The 14,387-nt window shown below is 40.8% G+C and overlaps 2 protein-coding genes across 8 annotated transcripts; both read left to right on the forward strand.

The window, feature by feature from the left end:
* Positions 1-370: 370 nt before the first annotated feature.
* LOC115742176 (protein LONG AFTER FAR-RED 3) lies at positions 371-7,836 on the forward strand. Of its 5 annotated transcripts, none has more exons than XM_030676303.2 (15): positions 371-539; positions 650-819; positions 1,096-1,197; positions 2,207-2,279; positions 2,861-2,967; positions 3,065-3,188; positions 3,812-4,006; positions 4,479-4,564; positions 5,148-5,255; positions 5,461-5,569; positions 5,619-5,737; positions 5,875-5,949; positions 6,242-6,373; positions 6,461-6,576; positions 7,310-7,836. In XM_030676303.2, the coding sequence occupies exons 1-15, from the start codon at positions 461-463 to the stop codon at positions 7,482-7,484; spliced, it is 1,770 nt and encodes a 589-aa protein (XP_030532163.1). In that variant the 5' UTR covers positions 371-460; the 3' UTR covers positions 7,485-7,836. The 5 variants fall into 5 exon arrangements, with proteins under 5 accessions (XP_030532163.1, XP_030532164.1, XP_048134392.1 ...); XM_030676304.2 differs by having other exon boundaries at positions 5,461-5,556; positions 5,639-5,737; XM_048278435.1 differs by having other exon boundaries at positions 6,840-7,448.
* Positions 7,837-8,236: 400 nt separating this feature from the next.
* On the forward strand, positions 8,237-13,461 carry LOC115742178. 3 transcript variants are annotated; one of them, XM_030676309.2, is made up of 9 exons: positions 8,240-8,613; positions 9,298-9,582; positions 10,199-10,258; positions 10,364-10,573; positions 11,323-11,441; positions 11,638-11,735; positions 12,436-12,560; positions 12,857-13,067; positions 13,100-13,461. In XM_030676309.2, the coding sequence occupies exons 1-8, from the start codon at positions 8,377-8,379 to the stop codon at positions 13,016-13,018; spliced, it is 1,296 nt and encodes a 431-aa protein (XP_030532169.1). In that variant the 5' UTR covers positions 8,240-8,376; the 3' UTR covers positions 13,019-13,067; positions 13,100-13,461. The 3 variants fall into 3 exon arrangements, with proteins under 3 accessions (XP_048135159.1, XP_030532169.1, XP_048135158.1); XM_048279202.1 differs by lacking the exons at positions 12,857-13,067; positions 13,100-13,461 and adding an exon at positions 12,119-12,188 and having other exon boundaries at positions 8,237-8,613; XM_048279201.1 differs by having other exon boundaries at positions 8,241-8,613; positions 12,857-13,461.
* The last annotated feature ends 926 nt before the right edge of the window (positions 13,462-14,387 follow it).

The raw sequence follows: 14,387 nt of genomic DNA on the forward strand, positions 1-14,387 counted from the left end.
AAGCCGGCCCGAAAGGCTCGAAAATTAAGGTAAATTTTCGGGCCGGCTCAGATCCACGCGGGCTTTTTTGACACCCCTAATAGCCACGTTATTGCTTAAGGAATTCAGATCTTCCAATGTGCGGAATCGTACGAGGACGCGTTGAATATGCTGTGAGGAATTCAGTTCTTCCAACGCTCGTAGAATTTTCTGGCTTGTCATATGGTATAGTACGAAGACGTGTTAATTCGTGTCGGAAATTGTGGGCCCTCACGAAAGTCCTCTCTCTTATGGGCCTGTCCGGATCGTTCAACTTTCTGGTTTTGATTCGGCCCATTTGACCAACCTCATGTTCTCTTCCTGGCCTGAGAATCTTCACCGCCGATGATTCTCTCTGCCCGTGGTCGTGACCGTTGGTTTTGGAGGGAGATAAAGAGCGAGAGGGAGAGCACGCAGCGAGAGCTCAGCTGAAACCGAACGCATGAATCTCTCCATCGTCATCTCCGCCTCCGCCGCCCTCCTCCTCTCGATCCTCTCGCTCCGTCTCCTCGACGCCTACTGTAAGTCTCCCGCCGCTCGTTTCGCGAGTTCTTATCCTTCGTTGCAGCGAGAACGTGCGAGTTCTACTCGTTTTGATTGCGCTCGCTGGAATTTTGTTTGATTGTTAAAGACTGGTCGAGCATACGGTCGTTGCTTCCCTTCACCCGGTCGTCTCCGGTCGCGGACCTGATCGTGTGGAACGGCACGATATACACGAGCGATGCGTCCCTGCTGTTCGCCGACTCCATGGCCATTCGCAGTGGTCGGGTCCTCCGAGTCGGAAGCTACTCGTCTCTCAAGGTTCTCCCTCTTCGTTTTCTGTGGCGTTTTTTAGTTTTTGTTTTCCCCTTCTTTTTGGAGAAATGGCTTGAATTGGCTGGTGTCTCAATGCTTTAAGTATGGGCTAAAACGGAATGGTTAGGGATCTCTCGGAGTATGTTCCTAGTATACAGAGAGAGCGTCTTAAAGTTGGTTGTGTTATGACAAACTCAGGGGCTGCTTGTAATTCTTACTTTATCATAGTTTCGTAAGCTCAGATAGATGCCTTCTTTACATACACGGACTGTGTGAATGCAGGAGTTGGTACACTCTGGTACCAAACAATTGGATCTTGGAGGAAAAGTTGTGGTCTCCGGGTTCATCGACTCCCATGTGCACATGATTTTCGGAGGACTGCAGGTCTACAAACCATCCCACCTTAAAACATATTGTTTGTACTATAAATTCGAATATGCTGCTGCGCTCCTGAATTGCACTTGCTCGTCCTTTGCATTCTCCCATCAGCAGATAGGGAAAAGAGCAAAAGGAGAAAAAGACAGGCATATCAAGTTAGCTTGAGTTTGGGCCAAGTACAATTGGATGATATATCTATTGTTTTTCTTTTGGGATTTAGCAGATGTTATATTTACATTATATGTGGTCCATAGATTCTGGCTTAGTGTATTTCAGCGCAGTTCTGTTTACACTTCTCTGGTGACAGCTAAAGCTGTCAAGGGTACTTTGTTCTTCTATGCAATAGCCTTCTTCCTTATCCCGCCAAAAAAGGGGTTTGTCCGACATTCCTTAAGAAGAATTAAGTGGGCAATGTTTTCTTGAGACTTGTTTAGCCCATGAACAGGATCAAGCTCATTCCGTGGTAGGTAGAATGGATTCCACATTGTGTCAGAAAAACTTTTATGGACCTTAGCAATGGTTAACAGGCCAAAATGCATAGAACAACGCAATATTTAACCTGCAATCAATCCCTGATCAGTGGGGAGCCCAATTCCTGCTATAGGCCCCATTTAAACAGAAAAAATGCATCGTGTCCCAACTTAGAGAGAAATTCGAATTTAGCAAAATCTGTCCTTCCTTTCTGGTAAATTTTATGAATGCAGTAGGTTGAGCGTGGATTATTTATTTGCTATTATTAAGATGAACAGCATCATTCTTCACTTAAGTGGCCGCATATAATATGTCAGCTTCTGCCTGTGAAACTTTTGTCTAACCCCTCCCCAACAAGGGCACAACATGGGAGCTTTTAGACAAACTATGACCATTTGCATTATGTACCTTAACTTTGCCCAGTGGTTTGTCTTTCTGGTAAAACTTACAAAGAATAATTCTTCTTTTGCGTTGTCTATTTGGTTTTTCCATCTGATCCTTCCATATTTTCATGTAAATACTTGTTGATGTTGATGGAAAACAGATGGGCCGGGTGGAACTCCGTGCTGTTAACCGTAAAGAAGAGTTTGTGAGGACGATTGAAGAAGCTGCAAGAAGTAAATCTGATCCTGATTTTCATCTAACTAATATTGAACTAGTACATATACCTTGTAGCCTGTAGTCACATTTTTTGTGCATTTTTCGGAAATAGCCGGTTGATTTCCCGTTGAAGATCTCACTGTGTGTTTATTCTTGATATACCAGGAAAGATTCCTAAGGTCATTCTCAGCCATCCATTCTCCTACATACCTTTTCCTACAGCTTAATTTTGTGATTCACGTATAAACTTTTTCATTTCCTTTTCTTCTGCGACTTTGACAAGCTACTAATTTGTCAACTTCCTAGCACTAGATTGTGATGTCATCCCTCAATAAGGTCACAGCGGCATCTAATCTTTTGATTGTGAATGTTCACGTCAGGAATAGACTCCTAGTCATATTTCTGTCTTTGATCTTGTAGAAAAGTGAAGGCATCCTGAAGTGTGAAAATAGATGCTGCAGATGTAGTGAAAACGTTTGTCATTGGCTAAATAGTTCGGCAGTTCTATTTCAATTTGATTTTTGGAAATCGAATACCTGGTGTTCGATCATGTGATTTTTAACATGCTGGAAGGCTTCTTTCATGGTAATCATTGCAGATTCCAAATCTGGTTCTTGGATATTGGGTGGTGGATGGAATAATGACCTATGGGGAGGAGAATTGCCTGTAGCCTCCTGGATTGATGAAGTTACACCTGCAAATCCTGTAAGGAGCTGTACTTTGTGTGATTAACATGCTCTTGTAATTTGTTTATAAATACCAGATTGATATCTCATTGGTCCTTTTGTGTACATTGTTACAGGTCTGGGTCACAAGGATGGATGGTCACATGGGCTTGGCTAACTCTGTGGCACTGGAGGTGGCAGGTGTTTCTAAGCTGTCGAAAGATCCAAAAGGGGGAACTATAGCTAGAACTGCTGATGGAGGTAATATTGATACTGTCCAAGTGTTCCTAAGATTCAATGAATCAAATCAGATTAGAACATGATTTTTGGCACATGGGCATAATTGTCGCAAGTTAAGAGAAGCTATCGAGTTGAGTAGCTAATTTAATCGGTGATGCCTCAATCGTGTATGGGTTGTAATTCCCAGTAAATTCCTGGTCATGGGTACTAGGATGGCGAGTGGGTGCTTCTGTGCATGATACCTCTATTAATATTCTCCCTACAGAGCTGTGGTTTCTTTGAGAAGTACCTCAACTACTACTGTATTTGGGAATCGGCATTGTCCGTTGGCAGGATATCAATCATTTTGATGCAAAATAGATGTTAGTTGAAACTGCAACAATGTTCCCTTATACTAGCAAATGTATCAGAACTTGCTGGCTTACTGATTCTTGCTGGTTACCTGGGAAATCCATAGCAGACACTGGAAATTGTTTTGGGGAACTAACATACTGATCCTCCTTTGAAGTATTTTATGTCATGTTTTACTTGATTCTAGTTTTCTTTATCAAGACTTTCCCATTGTTGCCAAATGTGCTGTATATGTAACTTTCATCCAAAGTTAATGCGGGCAATTCTGCATCTGTTGTTGTATTGTTATGCAGAACTTACTGGGTTACTGATTGATTCTGCAATGAAGCTGTTTCTCGGATCCATACCGGAAGTTTCTTTGAATGAAAGGAGAGAGGCTCTTGTCAGAGCTAGCAAATATGTTTTGACAAAGGGTGTGACCACAGTTGTTGATTTTGGAAGATACTATCCTGGTGCTCCAGTGGAGTTCTCTTGGCAGGATTTTTCAGGTTTCAGTGAATAATACTTGTCGTAGGCACTAATCATGAATTGAATATGATCTTGTCATGAACTGTGTGAATTTTATAATGGTGTCTTCTACTTTGAAAATCTCAGCAGATTCGACTTAACTGCTTCTTTCTCCCTAAGAGAATGTTCATGTCTCCTAATGTGTACATGGTTTGTTTCCTTATCGATTCTGCCTGTTGAAAGTTTGTACTTGAATTGCTTTCATCTCAACCAGTCTTATATGATAGTATAGAAAGAAGAAGTTAGTATAGAAAAAAGAAGTTATTCTCTTTGTATATCATGTAGATTCAACTTTTTATCGCAATAATGCTCTTGAACCTGGTATTTGTAAGAGGGAAGGCACCCCTCATTAAGACATCAATAAGGTATCTGTAAATGTTGGCAAAAAGATGATGCGCTTTGAAACATCATGTGTTAGTCATCAGTATTATGACTTCCTGCTGTCTCTTGCAGATGTTTATCAGTGGGCCGACTCTTCAGGGAGGATGATAATGAGAGTTTGCTTATTTTTTCCCATGGAGACATGGCAGCTTTTGCTTGTACGTTGTCATAGGAGCTACAATATGAAATATGCATGCTTATAATATGTTTGTGCTGCCTAATGCTCTCAGTCAAGTGGATGTTACCTCTATTCATTTTTTCTAATAAATCATGACGAGCTATTGTGTAGGTGAATAATGACATTTTACTTACTTAGGTAGACAGTTTGGAGTTTGTTTGATCACATTTTCTTCATGGTCTGTAAATCTTCCATTTCTTTCATTCTCTCTATGAAACATGCAAAAAAATCAAGATGTTGTATCTGGGCATCAGTTAGGAGAAATTTTGCTAAAAAAGAAGTGACAAAATCTCCTATAAGATCCTGCATTTTCAGTTGATACTTGTTATAACAGTTGGCGTCATCTGTAAGTTTCTCCATCAATATACAGTCTCTTGGGCACCGTAATTATCTTTTACACAAATTATTTGTGATAGAAATTGTGTCAATTGTTTTCTTGTTCTTTTATCGAAGCAAGTGTCGAGGTCACATGTTTCTGGACATGGATGTCAGTAAAATTTATGGTCTGCTTTTTTGCTTTCCTTCCCTTTCACTTAATATAAAACTGTGATTCTGTCTCTTAGGATCAAATTAACAAATTTGGTCGAGTCTTGAGCCAATGGATATACTTGGGTGGCGTTAAGGCTTTTGCTGATGGATCTTTGGGTTCTAGTAGTGCACTTTTTCATGAGGTTAGAGACAATCATTCGCGTAATATTCTATGTAATATGTCTGAGCATGTACCCTTGTTTAGCGGAATAGTTGTAGGATGTTTTAGTCTTCTCTCTTCCATTACCTGGTAGTGACAATCTATTGTATAATGTATGACAAGAACATAAATTTTCTATTCATGTAACCTGGTTATTGTTGTTGTTCATGCGTGCTTTGTTTTCCCAGCCTTATGTAAATGAGCCTCATAATCGTGGTTTGCAACTGATAGAACATGAGAGGCTTCTCAACATGACTGTTGCATCAGATAAATCTGGGCTTCAAGTAATTGCTCAGCGTAAGCTACTTGAAACTCATATACTTCTCTAATCTTTGACAATTGAAAGCTTTGTTTTGTTGTTTTCAGGTTGCTATTCATGCTATTGGAGATAAAGCAAATGATTTAGTTTTGGATGTGTATCAGTCAGTCACTTCTATAAACGGAGTGAGAGATCGCAGATTCAGGGTGATGTTTTGGCTAAAGAACAGAATTAGCTGTACTGTCTCATTGGGCTTTTTCACAGATTGTGGAGGGTTCTGTTTGACTTTAGTCGATGACTTTGTACTGCCATTTTTTTCATGAATAATTTGGGCATTTTGCAGATTGAGCATGCACAACATTTGGCAATGGGAGCAGCAGCTCGATTTAGTCAGCACGGGATCATTGCCTCTGTGCAGGTACATAAACTATCACCTTTTGAGTTTCCCACTTTAAACCTTGTTTAAGAGATGCTTACAAGCAGAGGTTTGTGGTGATCTCTAGGGAGGGGCCATTTCTGAATTATATCTTCTGCAACTTCCTGATTTCTTTTCATGTACCTCTATTTCAATCTAAAGCACTTTGTAGTAAAGCATTTTACATGTGATGCTTTCAGCTGGATGCAACTGATGGTCGGATCGCCCTTTTGCCTTTTGATCTGGTTAAACGTATGAAATTGTCACTGCACAGATTAATGCTTACTTTTTACAGCCAGACCACTTACTTGATGATGCTGATTCTGCATCAAAGAAGCTTGGAAAGGAAAGGGCTGACCTTGGATCTTACTTATTTCAATCACTTTTAGGCAGCAACGGAAGCTTGGCTTTTGGTTCTGACTGGCCTGTAAGAATAATGTTACCAACTGCTATGTTTGTGTTGCTTAAGAGCAGGATATTCTACTTTGATGCATTTGGGATGCTCTGATTTCAGGTTGTAGATATTGATCCTTTACATAGCATCAGGACGGCAATTAAAAGAATACCACCTGGTTGGGAAGATCCTTGGGGTCGAACAGAATGCCTTACATTGAAAGAAGCCCTAAATGCGTAAGCTGAATTTTCCTTTTTTGATGGCTTGTCAAGCTTGCTGCTTGCTGCTATTCACGTACACATTATGATAATCGATTTAGCAGTTAATCGCAAATGAGTATCATTGTTAGCATGTTTTGCTGGACTGCTAGCCTAACGAGGAGAATTCCAGGGGTTGGCCAGATTGCTGATTTTCAAAATCATCCTATTGGGACTGTATATGTCAGAACATTCATTTAGTTCTGTCCGGCAAAGTCATGTTAATCAAGAGTCCATATGGGGAGTTTGCTGTCGGGTTAAGGGCCATTGCTGTGGTGGAAAAAGACTAATCAACAATGGCAAAAATGGAGGATGATTTAGCTCGGATTTGATGGAGGGGCTGGGCTGCCTAGGAAGCATTAGCTGCTATTTACTTGTTCTGGGAACATTTCTCTCTCTTGACCCTACCAATTTTTATCAGTTGGCACCTTTCTTGTGCCATAACTCCCTGCATTCCTCTACTTTTCGGGGTGCAAAGGGGATTCTTTTATGTTTTTTTCACTGATCGGGTCCTGCTAATCCAAGAGTCGTTTATAATGAATCTGAAAGCTGTTAATGCAACTTTTCTATTTACCAAGGGATTGGCCATCTCTCTCTGTGATGTGCATGAGCGACTGCACATGGATAGTTGTTCCACACGTCACTCTGCCCTGTTACTGCATTGGATTGTAAGCCCTTGTCAGCTTGTTGATCATAAATCTTGCCTCTGCAGATACACCATTTCAGCTGCCCAGGCATGCTTCCTGGACAATGACTTGGGCTCTTTAGCTCCTGGAAAGCTGGCAGACTTTGTCATCTTATCCACCGACTCATGGGATCAGCTTGCAGCAGGAGGATCCGCATCAGTCGTTGCAACATACGTGGGCGGTGTCAGATCATTCCCGTGAGTGTCTAAACTACAACAGCTCATATGGAGAAACAAAGGTAGAAGAAACGGCACTCTGTACGAGCACAGACTACAGTGTAGGAGAAGGTCGCCAGAAGTGTGCTTAGAAGCTCTTAACTAAGCTTTTCGACGTAGAAGAAGGCGCTAACAAACTTATCTGCAATAAATCCGCTCGAAGTCGTAGTGATCTGTGGGTTTTTCTACGTTTCTATGTTTAGTATGTGCTCTGCATCATACCTGTCACCTTAGTAGATGTCAGTGTTGACATGGATCCATGTATTTATCTTTGATTGTCTGGCCAAATACCTTGACAGGATGAGATGATAGATGGGAGATATCCATGTGGTTGTCACCGATACTCTTTATTGAACTCTGATGCACAAACCCACGAAAAGCTAGTGGACAAAATTTAGGTCGAATTTCAATTCTGTCCCGACTTTTTTTTTCCTCCGACAAAATCACAAGTTTTTAGTTTTGTTCCAAATTTTTGCGCCCATGTCCAAAACATGTCACTAGTTTCTTAAAAATTCTTAACATTATCGCTAGTTCGAGCTTCATTATCAGAAACTCGCTCATGCCGTGCGAGTCTGATCCGCAAATTAATTCTCATCAAGCTGAAATTATGACATAAGCGACTCATTTTATAATGAAGAATGCATCATGATTTAAATTAAGTTCGAGGATTTGGGAAATATTATAATCTGTACTTTTATACACAAAAAAAAAAAACGAAAAGAAAAATCTAACCCGAAGCCGAAATATGTACTCGCTCCGTGTTCCTCCAACGACATCCACTCTCGCCCAATCGATATTTCTCCGTTCCCCGTAGAGATAGCTTTCCTGCCCGCGGCGCCGTCCTATTCAACTCGATCTCTCTCGATGCGACTGTGAAAATGATGAACTCCATGGCAACAGCCGCCGCTACCCCTTCTCCTTCTCCTTCTCCTCCCTCTCAATGCGTCAAATTCAGGGCGCCTCATCATCCCTCCGCGAAATTCCCGCGATCGTCGCCTCCCCGGTCTTGCCGTCGTCATCATGTGATCTGCTGTTCTCGGTTTGTGGCCAGCGACCTCAAGTTCGTGTTGCACGACGCTTTGGACTCGTCGGGCGTCGACGCTACTCTTGCCAGAGTGAGTAATTATTGACTTGTGAGCGTAGTTCGTGTATGAGAAAATCTCACGACTCTATGCGTTGGTCGGATGTAAGTTTGCTTGACCAGGATTGTGCGATTTCAATTTCGTTATGATGCTCATGTCGTGCTATGTTGCTTCGTTGTTTGAATTTGAGATGTCCTTTTTGTTTTTGTTTTCTCGTTTTTGATAATTGAGACCGATATGTCATATGAGACACGTGCAATGCATGGCTAGGCCAATCAGGTACTATAGTATTGTTTGTCCAGGTTTTGGTCTCCGGCGTTTCATTGGTTTCTCCTTGACGATTGCTGGATGTTTTTGGTTTCTGTTCTTGTTTTGTCGGGACTGTTTTTGGATACTGTTTGTTATCAGTTTCCCTTAAATTTCCTATACAGAAAACTGAATCTATTATTGTGCTTATTGTTGGAAAGTCAGATGAAACTCTTGAGAAGTGCTTTAATTGAATCCCACTAATTGGTAAGGCAGGTTCTTGTTTGGTGACTTAAGTCAGTTCAGTTTGAAATGTGGATCTATTCTAATATAGGAATGTCGGCTCCTTACTCCTTTTAGAGATCTGCTTATACAATATAGTAATTGATGTCGTGTGTGCATGTTTCCCCGGCAAACTTGATGCCGATGCATATTCAGTACTGTAATTGGTGCTTAATTGATGTCCTGTAGGAGGCAAGGAAGGATTTCCGCTCGCAGATTGGAAACTTGTCTGATATAGAGAGAGAAACCAGCATTAGCATTAACAGAGGTGTTGATTTGGGGAAAACTGCTCTCTATATAGCAGCGGAGGATGATTCCCTTGTTTCTCACTCTTCAGTACCTCTCCCTGTGGAGGCATTTATTCAAAGACTGGATGACCTCTCGATGGGATACTGCTCCCACTACAATTCTCGGTTCAAGTCATCACCAGAGACTTTTTTGGACAGTTTAGATAAGTATTTATATGCGAGGAAGGTATCTGAGTGCAAACTTTGTTTTACTTACGTTGAGCTATGCTTTTTCTAGTTTTGTGCCTGTTTTTTTTGTTTTCGATTGTTGATATGCCTCTATCGGAAGATGGTTCTACATTTGCTTGATCAAACGAAGAATTGTCATTGGAATATGATTCCATAGATTTTAGATGATTAGAAAATGAACACACTTTTTGGTTGCAATTAATTCTGATGCGAGGATTTGGTCCTCAATTATCATCTATCGTGGTAGTACGCACAGTCCTGACTATCTCCCTATTTCTGTCTATCGATGGAAACATTCACAGAAAAGTTTATTTCCAGAATACTTAATGTTTCACAGATCTTCACCCTGATACTCTAAGATGGTTTTATTCTTTCCACTAGCTAGTTTTTTCTTTATATATAATTTGCTAGCTGAAAGAAAGGTTTATCGATTTTTCTGCATTGCCTACTAAATATAGCGTTCTCTCGAAATAAATGATTCTCCTTGTGTTGGCATTTTTTGATAAAATCTAATGCTCCACTTTCTTCGCTTCTATGATTTTTGCTATGTTTTAGATCTTTTATTTTTCTTAATAAAATTTTGGGTTGCCTAACCATGATACCATCTTGATCAGGGATTTCGCAGAAGCAATGCCAGGAGTTTGCTAGATTTTCGATCTCTGTATCTCCATTCGGTAAATACTTTGTTTTTGAGCTTATGCCCATTTTGTGAAGAGAATGAGTAGAATCAGAACTGGGCCTTTCTTCTAATAATTCATCATATCTTGTGTTCTGAGTAGGTTTTGACGCACCGCTCAGGGTCAGCTGCAATGCTTTCCCTTATCTATTCAGAAAGCTTGAAAATGCTGAGACTTTGGGGTCTTCTGAATTTTGATGTGGAGATATTCTTTCCACATGATCTTGAAGGTCTTCCAAGAGGCTATGATAAACAGAAAAGCAAAGATTCTGATCAATCACACATAATGACTTCGCAAGCCCTACTTGTGGAGGTCATTTCTCTCATATTCTCCTTATTTGGCTTATCTAAATGATGTCAGGAAAAGTTCGATAAAAGATTATGCTGATTCTAATTACGACGGCAAAAGGTCATCTGTCATTCAAGCACTATTTTTACTTTTTCTTTTTTCTTAATTTAAACCTGCGCTCACGGGACTTGACTTTTTTCAAATCCAAAACTCTTGAAACTTTCACCACACTAAAGTGTTGACACATAGATTCACATATAAATTTTATGATAATGTTCTGAGATTCGAATAATGTTTTAACTCTGTTGGGAAAGCAAACAGTACTTTTTTTTATTTTGTTTATATGCAAACAAACATGCCCTTCATTACTTGGACTGCAGATGCTCCTATTTGATTTTGACAATTTATGTGGGGATGAAAGCTGAATTATATTTCCCATGGCATGAGGTCTATGGTCTCTAAAGTTAACACAAAGAAAGAGAAGGGAGAAAAGCCAATATGAACATATAAAACAACAAAAATGACTGGAAGGAATTTTGTCAGTGTCAGTTTCAAAATCCCTATTGATATTCACTTGATTCTTGTGTTCATAGCACTTTGATGGCGTATTAAAATTTCGGGATGCACCCTTCTCGATATGGTTCTTCATGGTCTGGCTTGTGGCATAGTATTTATGGGATTGATTCTATTGATAACTAGTGTCTTATATTAGGATATTCCTTTGCAACTACAGGGGGTTATTTATGGAGCTTTCTGCCTGATAACTTATGCAGATTTTGAGAGATTTAAAGGGTGCTTTCTGGCCATTTCAACATAACCGTAACGAGAGTCTATTCCTAAGGGCTGCACAAGCTGCTAATTGTTCCGACAGATCCAACGCTAGTGAAGAAAGGTAGTCGAGTATGCTTCTATGGGTATTACATTTTATAGGGTTGCACATGCTGCTAATTAAATTGATAGATTCGATCTTAGTGGAGATAATTGAGTTTGCCCTATGCAGTTGATGTTTTATTTTGTTTAGATTGCAACTATAAAACTGCAATTTAAGTTGGTTGTAGTCATTTAGGTCTATTTTGGGCATGTTACAGTGGCTTTCAGCTTGCATCTACCAAGGCTGCTCAATACAGATTGGATCGTGGAGTTTGGACTAGTGTTCGTCTTGGGGATATGAGGCGTGCATTAGCTGGTGCGTAATGTGCATCTTGAAAGAGTTCCTACCCTCATTGGCCAAAAAATAATAGCAATAAAGTGTTTACTGTTGAACCTGCCATATTTAGACCTCAAATTCTTGAGTCATAGACACTATTTCTGCTGCTTTAATTGCCCATGCATAAAAGGTGATTTCTTCTTGTCTATTGGTTTTTTAATCGGTACTGCTGGAAATTGCCAATGGAAGTGTGGAAATAATGTGGATCCTTATGATACACACGACATGTTCCTGTGGCGTTGGGCATGTCTTCCTGAAAGGCCATACGTTCTGGAATGAATGTCATAGGCTGGACTCTGGAGGAACATGATCCGTGTCTTAAATAGTTTTTCTTCTTTGTAAGGTCCTTGGTTGATTTTGGGGAGGCAATGGCCTATGTTGGCAAAAGACAAGTTATCAGACTTCTCTATATGCATATCAACTTAACCGCTGGTTTATTTGGGTAGATTTCCATAATTTGAGTGGATGCCAATGAAGTTCTTCGTGTTCGGCAGTGGATTTGCTTTAAGTCAAATACTTCGTGTGTTCTCTGTCTGCCTCTTACTAGTTTGTATCATCTGTACTTAATCGGGGAACCAAGGATTTTGGGATGCCATTGTTGAATGTTCTTGAATGTCATTTTATTTAGCTTTCTGATCTCTAGTAGAAGGCAATTTAACTGGCATTTTCATTGTTCCAGCATGTGAGCGTCTTATCCTTCTCGAGTTTGATCCGAAGGAACTAAGAGACTACAGCGTTCTTCTCTATCACTGTGGTCTATATGAGCAGTCTCTGGAATATCTCAAGTTGTACAAGGAGACAAAGGTAAATTTTTATATACAAGTATTTGCCTCTAAACTGAGCAAGAGCTGTCTAGCTACTTCCTTACACATGGGGGGTTGTACTTGTGATTGGCTGTGTGAAGTTGAAAATTGCACATACCTAGATTAGGACTACACGCGAGTGGCTGGTGGAAGTATGAAAAATCTCCATGTAGGAGGCAAGAGATAGCTCCTGCATGGATTTGGAGGCAAATATGCTCAATTTCGAAAGAGACGATTCAACTTTTCTGGTAAGTTATTTGTCTTCTTATTTAGTTATCGCTACCTCTGTTGCTACAGATTTCCTCTTTAAAAGATATACCAAGTGATCCTTCCAGCATCATGGAGGATGATGCTGAAGAGAAACTCATGGTACGCCTCAATCTCATATTGATGGAGGACGGCTGGGGAAGTCCGACACATGCTAGGAATTTTCTCAGTAACAATTCAGAACCATGGTGAAGGCTCATCTATAGTAGGGGACAGTAACAACTTGAGATGCTTCTGTCACCATTTAGGTTTGTGAATGATAAGACTAGAATGAACCCCCAGGAACAACTGACTAGAGTTGAACATGCAACCACAAGGATTAGAAGGACCATGGGCGATTGTAGTCTTTGGGGAAGAGGAGCAAAGGTCAAGTGAATTGCACGAAATTCAGGTCCGAAAAGAATTGTTCACCCTGGTGGAAAAGCTCAAAAAGCTTCCTTTTGATTTGCCTTGCTGTGCATTCCGTGTGGTTCACGTCGTTGGCAACTCTTGTAAATTTTAGTAAGTCATTCTGTATATTCCAAGTAATCTCACGTTGGCGATCACATAACTGCACCTTCAGTTTTCTACCAAGTTGTACTTTATTCTGGCATGATGCTTGAGATTTTTTCCTGTGTCTGCGAAATGCATTTTCGAGCACCTGACATGATGTGTGGGACTTCTGAGTTCGAGATGTCCATCTCAGTTCTTTCCCTATCGCCAACACCGCTGCTTGTGTGATCTCCACCTTCTCTACTCTCACTACTTATAAGCCAACATGAACACATTACCGCCGGTGGCCGCCACCTCGCCAAGCTCTCTAATTTCCACCACCATAGTTCCTACCATTTCCACACCGGTCACGTCTCTTAACTAAACACGCCATGACTGCAGTCCACGCAGAATTCAACACTTCCATCTCCATTGTCGCTTGCCAATCTGCCCCTTCCACAGGTCAGTCCATCGCTAGGCAATCTGCGTCCCCCACCTCCCACCAGTATATATCTCCAACAAGATCACGTTTGACATTTCTATCTCCGTTACCGCCGTCGTTCGATGCCTTTCCTCCACTTCATCCATGCACCTCCACTCTCACTTCTGGTACTGCATTACCAACCCCAACTGCTTCACTGAAACGACTCGACCCAATTTGCTAACGCCATTGCTGCTTTCCGGATTACTGCGTCTTTGTTTATGTTAAATGGCAGTCAATATAGCACAAAAGCTTGGCTAGACCTATCCAAGCGCAAGCGGGGGACATGTTATGAGATGATACGTATACAGTTTACGGTCCTATCCTGTTATATCTAACTCCAAACATGGTAGATCCGTTGAATTCTAGACGAAAGGAAAACAAAACCAAGGTGAGAGAAAATTTTGGGATGAGTTCATTTTACCTCTAATTTTTTAGGAGACTGAGGTCCGGGCTACAAAAGGAAGGTCGCTCATTTTCTAGCCGGAGATCATTATTAGCCAAGGTTTTGGATCCTTCTGTTCCTTTCGGGGCCTCGTCAAGCAATGTGCAGCTGTCTGGTAATTTGTCCGCCAGAAAACAATCATGATGCCTCAACGCCGTCTACAT

Source organism: Rhodamnia argentea, chromosome 5, assembly GCF_020921035.1.
Source record: "Rhodamnia argentea isolate NSW1041297 chromosome 5, ASM2092103v1, whole genome shotgun sequence".
NCBI lineage: Eukaryota > Viridiplantae > Streptophyta > Magnoliopsida > Myrtales > Myrtaceae > Rhodamnia > Rhodamnia argentea.